At 38.0% G+C, this 20986-nt stretch overlaps 1 protein-coding gene across 5 annotated transcripts in view; it reads right to left on the bottom strand.

Annotated features, from left to right (window-relative positions):
• Nucleotides 1-20986, bottom strand: part of RALYL (RALY RNA binding protein like) — an 878997-nt gene that overhangs the window by 146749 nt on the left and 711262 nt on the right. For 4 of the 5 annotated variants that reach the window (XM_090282912.1, XM_090282909.1, XM_090282910.1 and 1 more), the window contains one exon: nucleotides 8605-8637. The exons of the other annotated variant lie outside the window; for it this stretch is intronic. In XM_090282912.1, coding sequence (XP_090139038.1) covers nucleotides 8605-8637 — 33 coding nt within the window. The remainder of the gene's footprint in view (nucleotides 1-8604; nucleotides 8638-20986) is intronic. 5 annotated transcript variants of the gene reach the window in all.

The raw sequence follows: 20986 nt of genomic DNA, 5'->3' as shown, positions 1-20986 counted from the left end.
ATTAATACCAGTTCATTTGCTGCTGATAGATGGTTGTAGGTGGAGAATATTTTTGAGGGTGTGGGTTTCTTGCCTGGGTTGTGTGTTTATGTTTCAACAACATCTCCACAAAAGAACTCAAGACATAAGGGGCAGAGTGACTATCAATCAACTGGCCAGAGAGAAGTTTCCACGAAAGAGTAACTGAAATGCAACCAGACAGCTTAAACAAATGGCATAAAGGGCATCTCAAGAGCATCAAGCTCAGGAGATCAAAGAGACTGCACCACTGAATCCCCCAGGTCTTCTATACAGAATCTCATACCATGAAGGTGGGAAATCAAGCAGACAAATCTAAGAAACAAACAAACAAACAAAAAACAAACAAACAAGAAGATGCATTCAAGATGGGGAGACACAGAAACAACCTCCCAATGAAAGGAAAAGAGGAATCCCCAGAAAGAGTGCTAGATGAAGCAGAGGCAAGCAAACTATTAGACATGGAAATCAAAAGAATGGTTATAAGGAAGCTCAATGAAAATGACATACTCAGAGAAAACAACAACAAACTCCAGGGAAATTACAAAGAACTCAAGGGAAACTAAAAAGAACTCCAGGGAAGCAACAAGGAACTTATGGAGAACAACACCAGCATAAAAAAGGACATAGAAAATATCAATAAAAACCAAGAAGAAATGAAGAATACAATTTCTAAACTGAAGAACACAGTAGAGGAAACCAAAAACAGGCTGAATAAAGCAGAGGATCAGATCAGTGAGTTAGAGGACAATGTTGAAAAAAATTCCCAGATAATTCAACAAAATGAAAAAAGATTTAAAAAGAATGAAGAGGGTTTAAGAGAACTGCAGAACAACATGAAATCAAACAATATCCATATGATAGGGATACAAGAAGGAGAAGAAGAGAGCATGGGATAGAAAACCTGATTGAAAAAGTAATGACAGAAAATTTTCCTAGCTTGATGAGAGAAAAATTCATGCAAGTCTAGGATGCACAGAGGGTCCCAATAAAGATGAACCCAAAAGGCCCACTCCAAGACACATCATAATTAAAATGGCAACATCCAAAGACAAAGAGAGAATAATGAAACCAGCAAGAAAAAAAACAGCACATAACATACAAAGGAGCTCCGATAAAGCTATCAACAGACTTCTCAACAGAAAAACTACAAGCCAGAAAGAAATGGCAAAAATATTTCAAGCAATGAGCAACAAAGGCCTACAACCAAGACTAATCTACCCAGCAAGGCACTCTTTCAAAATGGAAGGTGAAATAAGAAGTTACCTAGACAAAGAAAGACTAAAAGAATACATCTCCACCAAATCAGCATTGAAAGACATGCTAAAGAGAATGTTTTAAGAAAAAGAAGAAAAAGAGAGAGGGAGAGGAACACAGGTACAAAGGGAAATGAATAAATATCTGTCAATAATAACCTTAAATGTAAATGGATTAAATGTTCCAATCAAAAGACATAGGGTAACAGAATGGATATGAAAACATGACCCACATATATGCTGTCTACAGGAGACACACCTCAACACAAAAGATATACACAGACTGAAAATGAAGGGATGGAAAAAATTATTTCAAACAAATGGACATGAAAAAAAAAGCTGTGTAGCAAAACATATCAGACAAAACAGATTTCACAACAAGGTCACAAAAGAGACAAAGAAGGGCATTTCATCATACTTATGGTAACGATCTATCAAGAAGTTATAATTCTAATAAATACATATTCAGCCAACATAGGAGCACCCAAATATAAAAGAAAAATTCTAAAAGACTACAAGAAGGTTATCAATAGCAACACACTCATAATATGGAACTTTAAAACCCCATTATCAACAACAGACAGATCTTCAAGGCAAAGAAACACTAAGGATACTGAGGCATTGAACAACACACTACATCAAATGAATTTAACACATGTATATAGAATTTTTCAACCCAAAGAAGCAAAATATACATTCTTTTCAAGTGCACATGAGACATTTGAAAGATAGACCACATAGTAGGACAAAAAACAAGTTTCAACAAATTCAGGAAAATTGAAATTATATTAAGCATCTTGTCAGATTACAATGCTTTGAAACTAGAAATCAATCTCAGGAAAAAAAACTCAAAGACATTCAAAGTCATGGAGAATAAATAACATGCTATTAAATAATGAATGGGTTAACAATGATATCAAGGAAGAAATCAAAAAGTTTCTGAAAACTAATGATAATGAAAACACAACAGCCCAAAACCTATGGGACACAGCAAAAGCATTCTTGAGAGGAAAGTTCACAGCAATACAGGCCTACCTAAAAAGGATAGAAGAAACTCAAATTAAAAATCTAACCCTACATCTACAAGAACTAGAAGAACAACTAAAAAAAAGCTCAAGCCTACTAGAATGAAGGAAATCATCAAGATCATAGCAGAATTAAACGACATAGAGACCAAGCAAACAGTCCAAAAGATCAACAAAAGGAGGAGCTGATTCTTTGAAAAGATAAACAAAATCAACAAATGTTTAGCTAGGCTCATCAAGAAAAAAAGGGAGAGGACCCAAATAAACAAAATCATGAACAAAGGAGGAGAAATCACGACCAATATCACAGAAATACAAATGATTGTAAGAAATTACCACGAACAACTGTATGGCAAGAAACTTGAAAACCTAGAGGAAATGGACAAATTTCTAGATACATATAATCTTTCAAAACTGAATCAAGAAGCAGCAGAAAGCCTGAACAGACTGATAACAAAGAACAAAATTGAAACAGTAATAAAAAAACTCCTTGCACACAAAAGCTCTGGACCAGATGGCTTCACAGGCAAGTTTTACAAAACATTTAGAGAAGAACTAATGACTACCTTTCTCAAACTATTCCAAAAAATCCAAGAAAAGGGAAAACTCCCAAACTCTTTCTATGAAGCCAGTATTACCCTAACTTCAAAACCAGGTCAAGACACAACAAAGAAAGAAAACTACAGGCCAATATTGCTCGTGAACATAGATGCTTAAATCGTCAACAAAATATTGGCAAACAGGAACCAGAAACACATTAGAAAGATCATACACCATGATCAAGTGGGATTAACCCCAGGGTTGCAAGAATGACTTAATATTTACAAATCCATAAATGTAATACACCACATAAACAAATAAAAGAAAAAAAACCACATGATCATGTCAATAGATGCTGGAAAAGCATTTGATAAAGTACAATATCCATTTATTTAAAAAGTCAACAAAATGGGAATAGAGAAAGCATACATCAAAATAATTAAGGCTATATATGGGAAACCTGAAACCAACATCATACTCAATGGACAAAAACTGAAAGCATTCCCCCTGAGATCAGTAACAAGACAAGGATGTCAACTCACTCCACTCCTATTTAACATAGTGTTGGAAGTTCTAGCCACAGCAATCAGACAAGAAAAAGAAATTAAGGGCATCCAAATTGGAAAAGAGGAAGTAAAACTGTCATTATTTGCAGATGACATGATAGTGTACATAGGAAGCCCTATAAACGTCACTAAAAGACTACTCGATATAATAAATGAATTTGGCAAAATAGCAGGGTACAAAGTCAACATTCAGAAATCAAAGGCATTTCTGTACACCAACAATAAGATATCAGAGATAGAAACTAAAAAATGTCCTATTTACTATAGCAACAAGAAGTATAAAATACCTAGGAATAAACTTAACCAAAGAGATAAAAGGCCTCTACTCTGAAAATTACATAACATTGAAGAACGAAATCAAGGAAGATACAAATAATTGGAAGCAAAGACCATGTTCATGGATTGGAAGAAACAACATCATTAAAATGTTCATACTGCCAGAGCAATTTACAGATTAAATGCAATCCTTATTAAAATACCAGTGACATATTCCACAAACCTAGAACAAATACCCCAAAAGTTTATATGGAACCAAAAAAGACCCTCAATAGTCACAGCAATTTTGAGACAGAAGAACACAGCAGGAGGAATCACAATACTTGGTATCAAACTATACTACAAAGCCACTGTGATCAAAAGAGTCTGGTACTGGCATAAGAACAGACATATAGATCTATGTAACATAATAGAGGGCCCAGATATACACCTAGGTCTATATGGTCAACTAAAATTCGACAAGGGGGAAGGAGCATAAAATGGATTGATAAGAGCCTCTTCAACAAGTGGTGCTGGGAGAACTGGACAGGGACATGCAAAAAAATGAAACTAGACCACCAATTTACACCACGCACCAGAATAAACTCAAGATGGACCAAAGACTTAAATATAAGCCCCAAGACCACAAAAGTCCTAGAGGAAAACAGAGGCAGGAAAATTTCAGATATTTCATGTAGCAATATTTTCACTGATACATCTCATAAGGCAAGGGAAATAAAGGAAAGAATAAACAAATGGGACTATATCAAACTAAAGAGCTTCTGCTCAGCAAAAGAAAACATCAGCAAGATTAAAAGAGAATCAACCATATGAGAAAATATATTTGCCAATGATACCTCAGACAGGGGATTGACCTCCAAAATATATAAAGAACTTACACATCTCAACACCAAGGCAGACAGCCCAATTAAAAAATGGGCAAAGGACCTGAACTAACACTTCTCCAAGGATGATACAGAGATGGTCCATAGACACAGGAAAGAATGCTGGACGTCACTAGACATCAGAGAGATGCAAAGAAAAACCACAATGAGATACCACCTCACACCAGTCAGAATGGCCATCATCAACAAATTGACAAACCACAAGTGCTGGTGAGAATGTGGAGAAATGGGAACCCTAGTGTACTGTTGGTGGGAATGCACACTGGTGCAATTACTATGGAAAACAGTATGAAATTTCCTAAAAAAACTAAAAATGGAACTGTTTTTTGAACCAGCAATTCTAATGCTAGGATTATACCCAAAGAATCCTGAAACCCTAATTTAAAAGAACTTATGCACCCCTATTTCATAGCAGTTCTTATTACAATAGCCAAGTACTGGAATCAGCCTGAATGCCCATCTGGAGATGAGTGGATTGAAAGACTGTGGTACATTTACACAATGGAGAACTATGCAGCAGAAAGAATGAAAGAACTTCTGCCATTTGTAACAACATAGATAGAACTAGAAGAATTATGCTTAACGAAGTAAGCCAGGCAACGAAAGAAAAATACCTTATGCTATCACCTATTACAGGAAACTAATGAACAACACGAACAAATGAGCAAAATTGAACCAGAGGTATGTAAACAAAGAGTAGATTAACAGTAATAAGGGGGGAGTGAGGAGGGAGAGAAGGAGGTAAGAAGGGGAAGGGTTTAGTCAAAGAACATGTATAAATGACCCACGAACATGGACAACTGAGTGGGGACTAAATGTTGGAGAAGGAGGGGACAGGGTGCAAGGAAGCAAGAGGGGGAAAAATTGGGACAACTGTAATGAAAAAACAAACAAAAAATTTTTAGTGGGGGAAAAATGAAAATATGAAGAATAGAAATGCCAGTTCATTGAATATTAGAAGGACAAGGATTTTCCTTCACACTGTATATTTTTCTCCCTATCTGATTCCTCCAGAGTTTGGCATTCTAAAGAAGTAAGTAATGACATAAGTTTCTTTGCATAAAACTAATAAGACCAGTTGTTAATAGAGGTTTGTTTTTGACCAAGACTTTGACTGTAATATCATGCCTAAAGGAGACATGCTTGGGCTCTGGTTGTTACCAAAAAGCTCTGAGGAACTGTGAATGACTTTCGAAGGCAATAAAAGCCCACAATATAAAAGGCCTGATACCGTGGTTTGTTGTGCGGTCCACAGCAATCTTTCCAGGGAAAGAATGAAGGTTGTTTTCCTGAAAGATGGCTAGAAGGGACCTTAAGGCACAATGGAAAACCAGAAGGATTTGGAAAAGACAGGTGTGTACAGGCGAGGCTAAATGCCAGGTATGTGGCTCAACTTCTGTGCCCTGAAGGGCAGACTGAAGGTCACCCTAAATGTTCCTTGCATAAGTTCCAACAAAGAAGAACTAAAGATCATAAGTGATCATTTTCCGCTCTTGTTGTGTTTATGCAAATGAAGAGGATAAATTAAAAATGGACTTAATGCAGTCCCTTTAATGACAAGGAGAGTAATCTCAGGGAGAAAAATCATTATTCAAGGAAAACCACAATGATCAGTGGTAGACTATAAAGTAGTGCAGCTAATCATCTTTAATGTTTCTTTTCATTTAAAATATGTTTTCACTTGAAAGTTAAACTATGTCTGTGGTATCATCAAAGATATTTAATTTACAGGCAAGAAGAATGTCAAATTCCTTGCAACTGGGTGTCTTTCTAATAAGACAGTGTTACAGATTTAGAGATTTGTTTGTGGGTTATGTTACATAAATTAACATGTGTTTTTTTGTTTTCAAAAGGCATAAGCCTATGATCTCATTACCTGAGTGATTATCTGTACATATAGGCCTCATTTAATCCTGTCTGCAGTGCTGCCTCCTGAGACTCAACAGTTTGACTGAACTAAGTGACTGGGTTGGTAAAGAATGGGGTGGTCTGTGGGCTTCACTTTAAAACTGGTTTCTCTTTTCTATTCTAATGGCTTGGACTGAAAGGGCCCTGAGGTCTGAGAGGGGGGAAACCTAAAATATTTCCCTCAGCCCAATCTAAGTATAATGGGCAAAAGTGTTTTGGACAGGTGAGATGTGCATGGCACACCTTCCTTCAAAGAAGCCACCCCCCCTTTTTTTTTGCCTAATGTGGGACATTGAAGAATTAATCCCTGCCTTTTGTCATCTAGTAGTTATGGATTGGATGATGTCTTTTAACTCTTTTGCCAAATCTGTTGCCCCCAGAATACAACAAGAATGCCAGCCTGTTAAACCAAGCACGCCATTGCCCTGGGACAGCCAATTGACCTGGAGTCTGCACAATCCTTCCCCATGTGGGAAGGCCACCCTCCCCTCCACATCCTCCACTCTTATTAGGGATTTCTGGACCCAAGAGTAGGTAGGACGATGACCATGTCCAGCCTGAAGCAGTTAGAAGAGCTTGAGACCTACGCCCATTGTTTTTCATAAGATTATAAAGGGTCTTAATATCTGAGAGGGAGGGATTGTTATTTTTTATTGTTAAAATAATCAATTAATCATTTATTTCTTTAAAAAAAGAAGAATATATGAAAGGATGAAGCGGGAGGGCTTGTATGTATGAACCATGGGCATGGATTTGGTGGGGGATTGCTGGGGGCGGGGGGTGCTGTGTGGAGGGGAGCAAAGGGGAAAAAATTGGAATTATTGTAACAATATAACCAATAAAATATAATTTAAAAAAATGACTTTAGAGTATTTGGGGAACAAGGAATGCTGCTGAGAAACCATACCAGGTGAGTCATGAAAAAGAAGCTGTTTCAGTCCCCGTAACTGGAGGGCAGGACACATATGCATTCCAAATAAAAGATTCTTTCAAACGTAAAGATTTTTAACAACAGCAGCTGATGACCAATGAAAGAAAGAAGCATGCTATAATGATTTCTTTGGACCAGATCAACTCTACCTGTCACTTTTCGTGAACTCTAATAAATCATCTGTTCCATTTTTCTTCCCCAGCATCCCAAACAATTATTTTGATTCCTGAGATTCAAATGGCTTTTTGAGTTGCTTCTATGAGGAGTAGAAGGGGGGAGGGAACCATGAAAGACAGAAATATTCAAAGGCTGTGGACAAAGTAGTAAAAGAAATTGATGTGATTGCTCAAAAATCTAACCCCATCTGTGTTTTTGGTTATTGATCATGATGAGTACAGTGACTGCCTAGATGTAATTTTTAAAATCAAATATCGCATGACTTCCTCAAAGCCAGACATCACGTCTTCCAACACTTTCTGAAACTTCATGACATTGACCATAATGCTGAGCATACAGGAGTCCTTTAACCAGACATTTAAATATACTAGCCAAATGATTATTAGATAGATCTATTTAAAACAACTTTCTTCATTCTTAATGAGTTTTAAATGCCTGAAAATCATACATGTGTTCTTCTCAACAATATGTTATTAGATCATGTATTGTGATTCAAGATAATACCGTCAGCTCTATGTTCATAAAGGCAGTCATTGTGTGTGGAGTAGAGAAATAAAAGTGAAATGAGAAAAGAGAAAAATTAGAAATTTTGGAGGTAGATATAAAGTGTGAAAGAAACACTAACTAGAGAAGACTGCAAGAAAACCATGCAAAGATGAGCAGGCAGGTTAGGAAATAATAAAGGCGTAGTTCAGAAGAATATTTAGAACCAAACTGAGCACGTTTATGTGATGAGAATAGAGATAATTACTGTCAACCCTCTTTGTTGTTCATTGAGGATACACAATTTCTATATGTTCATTATCTGAATTTCTGAGGTCACAAAACAGCTTAGGGTACATTTTACTTAAGTTTTTATAAAACACAAATATCAATGTTGCTAAAGAAATGGTGCGTTCACTGACATGTTATGAGTCTGAATATGGGATTAAATAACTGAAATACCATCTTGGTAAACCTTGTTAATTTGAATTAAAAAATGGATTAAAGAATGAGATTTACAATATTTAGAGATATACTCACCCAACAGATAGAAAAGGCTCCTTTGACTCAAGCCTGTGAAAAAATATTTTAAAAATATTTTAATATAACAATATGCTATGCATTTAAAAATTGCTTTTGTATAAAACTGACAGAATAATTATTATACTTGTTTGTATAAAAATGCACAACTTAACAACAGTAAAACCCTATCAATAATGAATTAAGACCTAATGTGGACTAATTTAAATTCTAGTTGGATTAATGGAGAAGCTAAAAAGAATGAGAGAAACTATATAGGATGTAGTATTTGAAGGACACATTAGGATAATACTGTTAGTCTAATTCTGATTTGCACTTTCAGAGAAGCCTCTCTTAGATTCATTGATCTTTTGTATCATTCTTAAAAGCTTTACTTCCTTTATTTCTGCTCTGATTGCGATTATTTCCTTTCTTTTACTCACTATGGGCTCTGCTTGTTGTTCTTTTTCAAGTTCCTTTAAGTGTTAAGTTAGATTGTTTATTTGAGCTTTTTCTTGTATTTTTTCTTTTTTGTTTGTTTGTTTTGTTTGTTTGATAGGCCTGTAGTGCTATGAATTTCCCTTTTAGAATTGCTTTCCCATTGTCCCACAGATTTTGGCTGTTGTTTGACTTGTTTCATAGTATCTTTTGATTTTTTTCTTGATCTTGTTGTTTACCCATTCATTCCTTAATAACATGTTATTTAGCTTCAATGTCTTTGTTTGTTTTTCAGTGTTCTTCCTGTGATTGAGTTCTAGCTTCATAGCACTGTGGTCAGAGGAGATGCTTGATATGATTTCAATCTTAAATTTATTGAGACTTGTTTTGTGTCCTAACATGTGGTCTGTCCTAGAAGACATTCCATATGCACTTGAAAAATATGTATATTCTACTGCTTTTGGGTGAACTTCTTTGAAGATATCAATTAAATCCATTTGATCTAGTGTCACTTAAGCCAACTGTCTCCTTGTTGATTTTCTGTCTGGAAGATCTATCCATTGAAATCAACGAGGTGTTAAAATCTCATCTATGACTGTATTTCTGTTGATTTCTCCCTTTACACCCATCAAGATTTGCTTTACATATTTAGGTGTTCCTACATTGGGTACATAAATATTTACTAGGGTTTACTTTTGTTGAATTGTTCTTTTGATCATTATATAGTGTTTTTCTCTGTCTCTTACTATAGCTTTTGTTTTAAAGTATATTTGTCAGATATAAGTATTGCAACCCCAGCTTTTTGTTTCCTTTCCATTTGCATGAAATATCATCAATCTGAGGTGTGTCTCTAAGAGACAGCATATATGTGGGTTTTGTTTTCTTATCCATTCGGCTACACTATGTCTTTTGGTTGGAGCATTTTAGCCATTCACATTTAAGGTGATTATTGATACAAACACATATATTGACCTTTTATTTTTAAATTATTTTCCTCTGTTTTCTTCTTCTTTCTCCTCCCCTTGCCCCCCTCCTCCTCCCATTCTCTCCCCTCCTCCTTTTCCTCCTCCTTCTCCTTCTCCTCCTCCTTCTTCTTCTTCCTGTTCTTCTTATTTCTTCCTTTTCTTATTCGTTAAGCAAGCCCTTTAACATTTGTTGAAGTACTGGTTTGCTGTTAATAAATTCCATTAGCTTTTTCTTGCCTGGGAAGTTCTTTATTTCTCCTTCTATTTTATTTTTTATTTTTATTTTTATTTCCCATTGCTTGGTGATGGTTCTCAGAGAGAGTGGACTTGTGGATGTCCTAGGACTGTGGGGGCCCTGTAAACAAGAAGACTCCGATGAGAGACTGGTAGTTTCTTCTTCTGCCCAAATCCCCACTGGTTTTCACAGTCAGAAGCAATGTAGCTTTATTTTCCCTTGTGCTTGAACCGTGAGCTGCATGGTCTGCTCTGGTGCTGGGATCACTCCCCAGTTTTCCCTCCCTACTTTTATAATGTATGACTGTGCTTTCCACCACTTGCTACAGCCACTGCCTTGCTACCACCATTGCTGCCATCGCACTGTGTCCTATCTGCCCTGGCTCTATCTTGCTTACCTGTATGAATGAGAATTCCTTCTTCTTCTTCTTTTTTAAGTATATTTTATTGATTATGTTGTTACAGTAGTCGCAATTTTTTCCCCCTTGCTCCCTTTTGCCCAGTACCCTCTTCCCTCCAGCAATCCCAGCCCCCTTAGCTCATGTCCATGGGTCATGCATATAAGTTCTTTGGCTTCACCCTTTCCTATGTTATTCTTAAATTCCCCCCTGTCTATTTCATACCAACCAATTATGCTTCTTAATCCCTGCACCATTTCCTCATTTCTCCTCCTTCCCGCTCCCAGTTGATAACCCTCCAAATGATCCCCATACTGATGATTCTGCTCTTATTCTGATTTGTTTAGTTGGATTTGTATTTATTTTTTTAGATTCAGTTGTTGATAGCTGTAAGTTTGTTGTTTTAATGTTTATAATATTGATCTTATTTTTCTTAAGTAAATCTTTTTGACATTTCATATAATAATAGCTTGGTGATGATGAGTTCCTTCAGCTTTATCTTGTCTGGGAAGCACTTCATCTGCCCTTCCATTCTAAATGATAGCTTTACTGGAGAGTGATCTTGGTTGTAGGTCCTTGCTTTTCATCACATTGAATACTTCTTGCCAGTCCCTTCTTTCCTGCAAAATTTTATTTGAGAAGTCAGCTGGTAGTCTTACAGACACCCCTTCATAGGTAACTCTCTGCTTTTCTCTTGCTGCTCTTAAGATTCTCTCTTTATCTTGAAACTTGGCATTTTAATTATGATGTGTCTTGGTGTGGTCCTCTTTGGGTCTAGCTTGTTGGGACTCTCTGTGCTCCCTGGATTTCTATGTTTATTTCCTTCACCAAATTTGGGGAGTTCTCTTTCATTATTTTTTCACAAAAGTTTTCAATTTCTTGCTCCTTCTGGCAACCCTATGTTTTGGGTGTTGGTATGTTTAAAGTTGCCCCAGAGATTCTTAAGCCTCTGCTCATTTTTTCTTGTGTCCTCATTCTGTACTGGTTGACTATTTTTTTCTTCCTTGTGTTCTAAATCATTGATTTGAACCCTGGTTTTCTTCTCCTCACCACTGGTTTTGTGTGGATTTTTCTTTGTTTCATTTTGCATAGCCTTCAGTTATTCTTTTATGCATTTGCCATACTTAAGCTTATCTATCAAGCCTATGAACATCTTTATCACCAGTGTTTTGAACTCTGCATCTGTTAGGTTGGCTACCTCCTTGTTGCTTAGTTCTCCCACTGGAACTTTGATTCTTTCTCCATTTTGGGCCATACTTCTCTCTCTCTTTGTCTTGACAGGTTCCTGTGTTTTGTTGCCTCTGTGTCTTAGGTAGAGCTGTTGCTCTTGTTACATTGTAAGGGACAGAGCCTTAGGTATTTGTCAGTAGAAGGTGATTCATTTCACCCCGTTGTGGTGCTGAGTGTGGGGGAGGGGTCCGAGAGGAAACAATGCTGCCTGCTCAGCAGTCACCACTTTTCCAGGCATTTCTCCCATTTCCCTACGGGACTGGCTTCTCTCTAGCTGTTGCCCCGGCCATTGTCCCCAGAGTGGTGGATCTATGGACGTGCTAGGATCATGGGGACCCTTTAAACAAGCCGACTCTTTTGAGAGATCATCAGTTCCTTCCTCCACCCCAACACTCACTGGTTTGCACAGTCAAAAGCAATGAGGCTTTATTTTTCCTAGCGCTGGGACCGTGAGCTGATTGGTCTGGTCAGTGTTGGGAGCACTTCCCAAGTTTGCCTCACGACTTTTTAAAATGTGTGACTGCCCTTTTCACTGCCCCTCTTACCTATCTGGATGAATATTTCTTTTTTATATCTTTGTTTGTTGGACTTCCATGCTACTTGGTTTTCTGGAACTTCTGGTTGTCTGTAGTTTTGAGGTAGTTGCATTTCTTCTTAACTGTGGAGGGAGATGCAGCGTGTTCGTCTAGGCTTCCATCTTGGCCAGAATTTCTAGTATTTCTTCTTTATGTCTTTGTTTGTTGGACTTCCAGGCAGTTTGATTTTGTGGTAGTTCCAGTTGTTTTTAGTTTTTAAGTAGTTGTATTCTTTCTCAGTTGTGGAGGGAGATGCAGTGTGTCTACCTTCTCCATCCTGGCTGACTCCTACTTCTATCATTTCTTTCTTTCTTTTTTAAGTATATATTATTGATTATGTTGTTACAGTAGTTCCAATTTTCCCCCTTTGCTCCCCTCTGCCCAGTAACCCCCTTCCCTCCAGCAATCCCACCCCCCTTAGTTCATGTCCGTGGGTTGTGTATATAAGTTCTTAGGCTTCACTCTTTCCCTTATTATTTTTAACTTCCTCCTGTCTATTTTGTACCTACCAATTATGCTTCTTAATCCCTGCACCATTTCCCCATTTCTCCCCCTACCCCCTCCCAACTGATAGCCCTCTGAATGATCTCCATATCTATGATTCTGTTACTATTCTGGTTTGTTTAGTTGAATTTTGTTTTTATTTTTTAGATTCATTTGTTGATAGTTGTGAGTTTGTTGTCATTTTAGTGTTCATAGTTTTGATCTTCTTCTTCTTAAGTCCCTTTGACATTTCATATAATAATGGCTTGGTGATGATGAACTTTTTTATGTGGGAAGCACTTCATCTGCCCTTCTGTTCTAAATGATAGCTTTACTGGATAGAGTAATATTGGTTGTATGTCCTTGCTTTTCATCACACTGAATACTTCTTGCCAGTCCCCTCTTGCCTGAAAAGTTTCTTTTGATAAATCAGTTGAAAGTCTTATAGGCACTCCTTTGTAGTTAACTCTCCAGTTTTATCTTGCTACCTTTAAGATTCTCTCTTTCTCTTTTACCTTTGGCATTTTAATTATGATGTGTCTTGGTGTGGTCGTCTTTGGGTCTAGATTCTTTGGACTCTCTGTGCTCCCTGGATTTGTATGTCTATTTCCTTCACCAAATTTGGGAAGTTTTCCTTCATTATTTTTTCACATAAGTTCAATGTCTTGCTCTTTCTCTTCTTCTGGCTCCCCTATGATTAGAATGTTGGCACATTTAAAGTTGTACCTGAGGTTCCTAAGCCTCTCCTCATTTTTTTCAATTCTTGTGTCCTCATTCTGCACTGGTTGACTGTCTTTTTTTCTTCCTTATGTTCTAAATCATTAATCTGAACCCTAATTTCCTTCCCTTCACCATTGGTTTTCTGTGGATTTTCCTTCATTTAACTTAGCATAGCCTTAACTTCTTCCCTTATGCATTTTCTGTACTCAAGCATATCTATGAAGCCTGTGAACATCTTTATCACCAGTGTTTTGAATACTGCATCTGTTAGGTTGGCTATCTCCTTATCTGTTAGGTTGACTATCTTCTCATTGCTTAGTTCTCCCACTGGAACCTTGATTCATTCCCTCTTTTGGGGCATATTTCTCTGTCTCCTCATCGTGACATGCTCCAGTGTTTGTTTGCCTCTGTGTCTTAGGTAGAGCTGCCACTTCTGTTTTTTCTTATATTTTAAATGATAGCCTTTCTGGGTAAAGTAACCTTGGTTGTAGGTGCTTGCTTTTTGTCACCTTGAATATTTCATGCTAATCCCTTCTGGCCTCAAATGTTTTTGTTGAGAAATGAGATGACAATCTAATTGGAGCTCCCTTGTAGGTAACTAAATGCTTTTCTCTTGTGGCTTTTAGAATTTTTCCTTGTCTTTTAGTTTGCCTTTTTAAATTATGATGGGTCTTGGTGCAGGCCTCTTTTGGTCCATCTTATTTGGGACTCCCTGTGCTTCCTGAACTTGTGTGTCTTTTTGCTTTACCAGATTAAGGAAGTTTTTGGTCACTATTTCTTCAAATAGGTTCTCGATCCCTTGCTCACTCTATTCTCCTTCTGATATTACCATGATGTGTATGTTGTTATGCTTCATGTTTTCTCAAAAGTTTCTTAAGCTCTCCTCAATTTTTAAAAATTCTTTTTTCTTTTTGCCGTTCTACTTGAGTATTTTTTTCCCACCTTGTCTTCCAAATCACTGATTCAATCCTTTGCTTCATATAACTCACTGTCCATTCTTTCCAGTGTATACTTACTTAAGATATTGCATTCTTTATTTCTGAATGTTTTTTAAAAAATTGCTTCTATGTCTTTTTTTCAGTGTCCTTATAAGAATTACTCAATTATATATCTGATTAATTTCTTGCCTCCGTTTAATTTAGTTCTTCTTTGCAGAATTCTCTTTTTCTTTCATTTGGGGCTGTTTATTTGTCCTCCCATTACAGCTCATTCTTCGTATTTGTTTCTATGTATAAGGTAGATCTGCAAAGACTCTGGTGCATCCTATGCCAGAAGCTGCCTGTGACTAGCATTGGGTAACCTGTTTAGAGCTATCAGTGATCCACAGTTTTTGGCTCTCTCTGCTGGGCCTGGGTGTGTGCAGAAAGGACCAGGGTGTGCACCAATGCCACCTTTTAACAGCACTGGGCCTGTGGGAGGTCAGCTAAAGTCTCACAGCTCTCAGAGACTCTCTTTTGCTCTTAGACTTAATCATTGAAATATGTCCATCTCTACTCAGCAGCCTGGCTTAAGTTCCACAGGGCGGGATGAGAGGAATTCCTGTAGGTGGGGATATTGCTTTCCCTCAGGCTGATGTCACTTAGAAGAGAGTGCTCTGTCTGAGAAAGATAGTTTCTTCAGTATGGGAAATGACTCAGCATAGAAATCTTGGCAGCTGTTCCTTCAGTTCTCTCCCAGAGTCACCAAACCCAGATTTGCCTCATGCATCTTTAGTCCACACTGCCCTCACTTTGTGGGAGCCTGGGATAGGTTGCTGCAAATGAGATTTTGTGCATTGACTTTTTAAGAAGCTCTCTGCATCTGTCTCTCCCTGGTAGACAGAAACCCTTCTGCTTTTCACAGCCAGATGTCATTTTGGTTCCTTTCTTGGTTCTGGTGCTGTAGGCTGGGGAGCCCATAATGGGATTTAGAACATACAGTTCTCAGGGGGAACTTCTGGCCACTGAACTATCTCTCCAGAACTTCAGCTGCCACACGAGGAAGCCCAGACAGCCCTCTCATGCCTCCTGCATACTTCCTACCAGTCTTATTGTGGTGAAGTGGTTTCTTCTGACTGTCCTTGGTTATAAGGCTTCTCTCCAGCTAGTGTTCAGTTGGTTAATCAGGATGATTTTTCTTTAATTTAGTTGTAATTCCAGTTCAGTCCTGGAAGGAGGTCAGTGGAGCTTCCACTTACTCTGCCATCTTAAAATCCCCTACTCTCCCTATATCTACTTATTTTCTGTTTTTCCAGTACTTTTTGTAAAAGTTTTGATATGTCTATTTATGATTTATTGGAGTAATAATATTTATAATGAATTTGGTTACATATTAATTGAATAATTTATTTCCAGTAAATCTTCCAGCATAAAGACCTAAACATCATGGCATTCCTGGTCACTTAGTGGCAACACCACCACCCATGGAAGGGGGAGTCAAATCACAGATGAGGGTCTTCCTGTCTCCTTGTGTCTCCTAAGAACCAAGTATTCTTTGTAGCTCTTCACATTTTAAGGGAGAATCTAATTCTGAAGTCTCTGCTTGGCTGTGGAATCTTGAGCAAGCCACTTAATAACTATTATGGAATTTACTTATCTCATTATAAAATAGGGTAAGAGTGCATCCAGTGGATTTTCTTTATTCATCAATTAACTATATATTCTTTGGAAAAGGTAAATTAATCATAAAAGTATCCCCTTATAAATATTTTCTAATTAATAATTAAGGAGACAAGTTGGTATGTGTATATATTGGCCATTTTATTTTCATATGTTTATTATCATATGATTATAGGTTAAATGTAGACAAATACTGAAGACATTTTAATCTAAATCTTAATGCTTCAGATTTTTAAAAAAGCTTTCATGTTTTAAAATATTTTATTTACATGTATGTCACCGACCCTCTTGACAAATTTAATAACCATATTATGATGCTGAAACTTATAGTTGTCATTTGAAAGCTCTTCACAAATGCCAGCTTTCTGTGTTCTTTATCACTTCTTTTACCAACCACTTTATTGCAGGAAATTTTTCTACTTAGTGTTCAAACAAACTTGGCTTAGCTTTGCCTTGATGTTGTTAGCATTCCATTTCTAAGTACTGATTTTTTTCTTTCTTTCCCTATGCATAATACATTTATCTTTTGAGTTTCTCTAACACCTTCTTAAAGCCGGTCTTGACACCTTCATCTTATGGGGACAGTCCTGTCTGTGCTTCTGTTACTTCTTATCTCCATCACTGTGACATATTCTCAGGACAATAGTCCTGGATTAAAAGGTTAGCTGAGAGTTTCATTAAGACTGGTAAAAACATTAAACATGCCTCTCTACTTAGACAGGAAGCTCCTGACAGTTTTGTGTTAAGCCTTCTAATAGGCCCAGTTTTGCTGGTACTCTGTGAGCTGAGCAGAAAGAGTAGATAATTGTCCACAAAGACAAGTCCCAGGTGCCAGGACTCACAAGCATTTTCACTGGTGACACAGAGTGGAAAATATTGGTAGGGAGCCACTACTAGGTCATCCTACCTCATATCTCATCCTCAGAATGGTGACAAGTGACCCACATTGAAAGATGTTCTGCTTTGTAACCAGCTGCTCACCCATGATTCATTACATGGAGCTAATTTCCTTAGCCTTGAGATGATCCAGAAATTTTTACATTTTTCTCATTATTATATAGCAAACATCATAGCCAACTCAAAGGGCTGTTGTAAAGAACGTGAAACTATGTATTTAGAACAATCTGCAGGGTTCCTGACACAGAGCCAACTGGGATGGCCAAACTTATACCAAAGGCAGAGCATCTCTCTAAGAGCTGAAATAGCTAGAATATGGAAAAAACTTACTTTTTAAATTTTAGTCTTGAAAAGTGAAAAAATAAAGTAAAAGAAGAAAACTACTGGGAAAAACATCTTTGAAGAAAACTATTCATCAATTTAAGTCTTAGAAACAGATGATTACATTGCAATATGCCCAGAAACAACCTTTCTGAGCTTTTAATAAGGTAATTGCTTTGTGAAGAAAAGGATTGATTTGATCTTTTTAAGATTTACTTTTAACAGGAAATAGGTAGTGAATTTAATACTTCATTCTGGACCCACTAGAATTCTAAGTAGAATAACATAAACAAACCATAGTCTTCAAAAAAAAAAAAAAGCCCAGTAAAGAAATAAAATAGAATATAAAATTAAGATCATTATTTGGGGCTACAGGATTTATAAAACTATGTATATAACACCAGGCATTAAAGGGCTTTATAAACATTGGTTTACTTCTGGCCAAGATGGAGGCATAAGTAGAAATGCTGCATCTCCCTCACAACTAAGGAATTTACAACCAATTCAAAACTAAAAAAAAAAAGAAACCCCAGAAAATCAAAACTACAGGGAAATTCAGCAAAGAAATAAAGAAGAAATATTCAGCCAGAAAGGTAGGAGAGGCAGAGCCAGGATAAAGAGAAAGAGGAGCAGAGGAGCAGTTGTGGGGGAGGTGTTTGGCTGCTGCAGCTGGTGCGTGGCTGGAGGCAGCAGTGACTGGAGGCACAGCTGGAGGCAGAGGTGGCTGGTGCTGTGGCTGGCAGCATGGCTAGCAGTACAGTGACTTTAGCTGGGGCAAAAAGCAGTCATACATTTTAAACCACAGAAGCTATCCCAGCCCCAAACCAGACAGATCCCAGCCCTGGAGCAGACTATGAAGCCAGTGATTCCAGGTCTGGGAAAAATAGAGATGCATTGCTTCTGACTGTAAAAGCCAGTGGGGGTTGGGGTGGAGGGAGAAATTATTGGTCTTTCAAAGAAGGCAGCTTGCTTAATATAGGAAGAGAAAGAAGTGCCTGGAAAAGGGGCAAATGTTGAGCAAGTGGCATTGTTCCCTCTCAGACCCCTCCCCAATGTACAGTGCCATAACATGGTTAAACAGGTAACTGGCACTAAGGAATGCCTATGGGTCTGCCCCTTATAATGTAACAGGTGCAACAGCCCTATGAAGATAGAGAGGCAAACACAGAAAGCTGTCAGGATGAGGATACAGATAAGTATGGCCCAAAAGGGGAGTCAGATCAAGGTTCCAGTGAGAGAACTAAGCTACAAGAAATAGCAAACCTAACAGATGAGGGGATAGCCAATTTAACAGATGAAGAGTTTAAAGTACTGGTGATAAAAGTGCTCACAGACCTTGCAGAAAATATTAAATATGACAGGGAAGAAATGAAGGCAATACTATGTAAAATGAAGATTAATATCTGTATCATAGAGATACCAGAAGGAAAAGAAGAGAAAGAGATAGAAAATCTGATTGAAAACTAATGATAGAAAACTTCCTGAGCATGAGGAGAGAAAAAGTCTCACAAGCACAGGAAGTACAGAGGGTCCCAATGAAGAGAAACCCAAGGAGTCCCACTCCTAGGCACATCATAATTAAAATGGCAACATTCAAAGACAAAGAGAGAATCCTAAAGGCAGCAAGAGAAAAAGAGCAAATAACATACAAGGCAGCTCGATAAGGCTATCAGCTGATTTCTCAACAGAAAAACTACAAACCAGAAGGGAATGGCAAAAAAATATTCCAAGCAATATAAAACCTAAACCAGTCTACCCAACAAAGCTCTCTTTCAGAATGGAAGATGAAATAAGGAGTTTCCTAGACAAAGGAAGACTAAAAGAATACATCTCTAACAAACCAGCATTGCAAAAGATACTAAAGGGAATACTTTATGAAGAAGAAGAAAAAGAGAGAGGGAGATGAACACAAGTACAAAGGGAAAAAGTCACAATGAATAATACTTATCAATAATAACCTTAAATGTAAATGGATTAAATGCTCCACTCAAAAGACATAAGGTAGTGGAATGAATATAAAAACATGATCGACATATATGTTGTCTACAAGAGACACACCTCAAAACAAAAGATCTACACAGGCTGAAAGTGAAAGGATGAAAAAAATTATTTCAAGTAAATGGACAGGAAAAAAAAAAGCTGGGGTAGCAATACTAATTTCAGACAAAATAGATTTCACAACAAAGGCCATAAAAAGAGACAAGGAGAGAGAGAAGATCGCGGAGGAATAAGGGGAGGCTGCACTTTCTGGCTCTCGAGACCCGCCTGTAGTTTGGACTAATTGCAGACAGAACATCTCAGTGAACAGCTGGACACTGGCAGGAGTCAAGCCTTGGCACTGCTGGATTAGAGAAAACCATCTGGGAATGACCTGTTTGGTGAGAATAGCAAAGGAAAAAGGGATGAGATGGGATTTCTAACATGGTTGGCTCCCTGAGCTGCAGCTGAAAGTACACAAAGGCTTTTTGGTGACCACAGGCTTCCCCAGAGAGGAATCGGAAGGAGAGCGGATCTCTGCCCACTTGCAGAGCCAGGAGTGGGCCACGTGGCATCTGGCGCTGAAAGACAGGAAACAATGTACTGCTGTGCATGTGAAAACATAATTTTCCTTAATATTTTTCTCTTGTGTACTGCAGAGAGGAGAGGAAAAGTTGGGGGTGATAGGACATTCTTGAGGAGTTCAGGCATAGAAGTGCGCTTGCCCACTCACCAACCCTCCCCTTGGGTCACGCAGGAGCGCACAGAAAAGAGCCCTCATTCAGTGGCCCAGGTGTGCGAGGACATTCATCCAGGTGCCCCTCAGACACACCCCAACAGACATAAGATCAGTGCCCCAATGGGCGCAGGGAGGGCCCGCTGGACATGCAGAAGACTGTGCACAGACACCCCTGGTCAACCCCAGTGGGTGCCAGGCCAGAGCGCAGACCACTTTCGCGGGCTCTGCTTGTGCCTGCCCAGGTGGGTGCAGGAATGGCGGGCAGCTGCAATGAGGGAACAGTGGGCGGTGGGGACACACAGACCCTCACTTCCACCATGCACAAGTGTCAGGGACCCTGCCACAAGGAACAAAAGACCAACTCCTGGGGCGTGGCTTGGCAGGCCTGAGGCTAATATGAAGGCCACCTTGCACACGCACCTACAACCTAGCCGGCTTCAAAAAGCGCCAAACAAATGCCAGCCACCACGCGCACACCGTTGCTGCAAGGAACAGGAACCTCTGGCCCATCTCATTAGACCAGCTGTGGATTCAGAAAAAGAGGACGACACACAAAGGCTGAACTGAGTAAAAACTTTCCTTTTGTATTTTTAAAAAATTTTTATTTCTATTTTAGTTTTTTTATTTGTATTTTATTTTAATTTTTAAAAATGTCTTATTTTTATTTTAATTTTAATAATTACTTTTATTTATTAAAAATTCTTTTAAAATAACTATATCTTTACTTTGTTTCATACCATCTCTCCTTCTCATTCTTCCTCTTTAATTTTTGTTTACTTGTTTGTCTAATTTAGCCTTCCTTTCACACTAAATAAATAGAACCACTATA

Source organism: Furipterus horrens, unplaced genomic scaffold (genome assembly GCF_987537825.1).
Source record: "Furipterus horrens unplaced genomic scaffold, mFurHor1.1.pri manual_scaffold_7, whole genome shotgun sequence".
In the NCBI taxonomy this organism is placed as follows: Eukaryota; Metazoa; Chordata; class Mammalia; order Chiroptera; family Furipteridae; genus Furipterus; species Furipterus horrens.
This window is presented reverse-complemented; position numbering and strand designations above follow the sequence as displayed.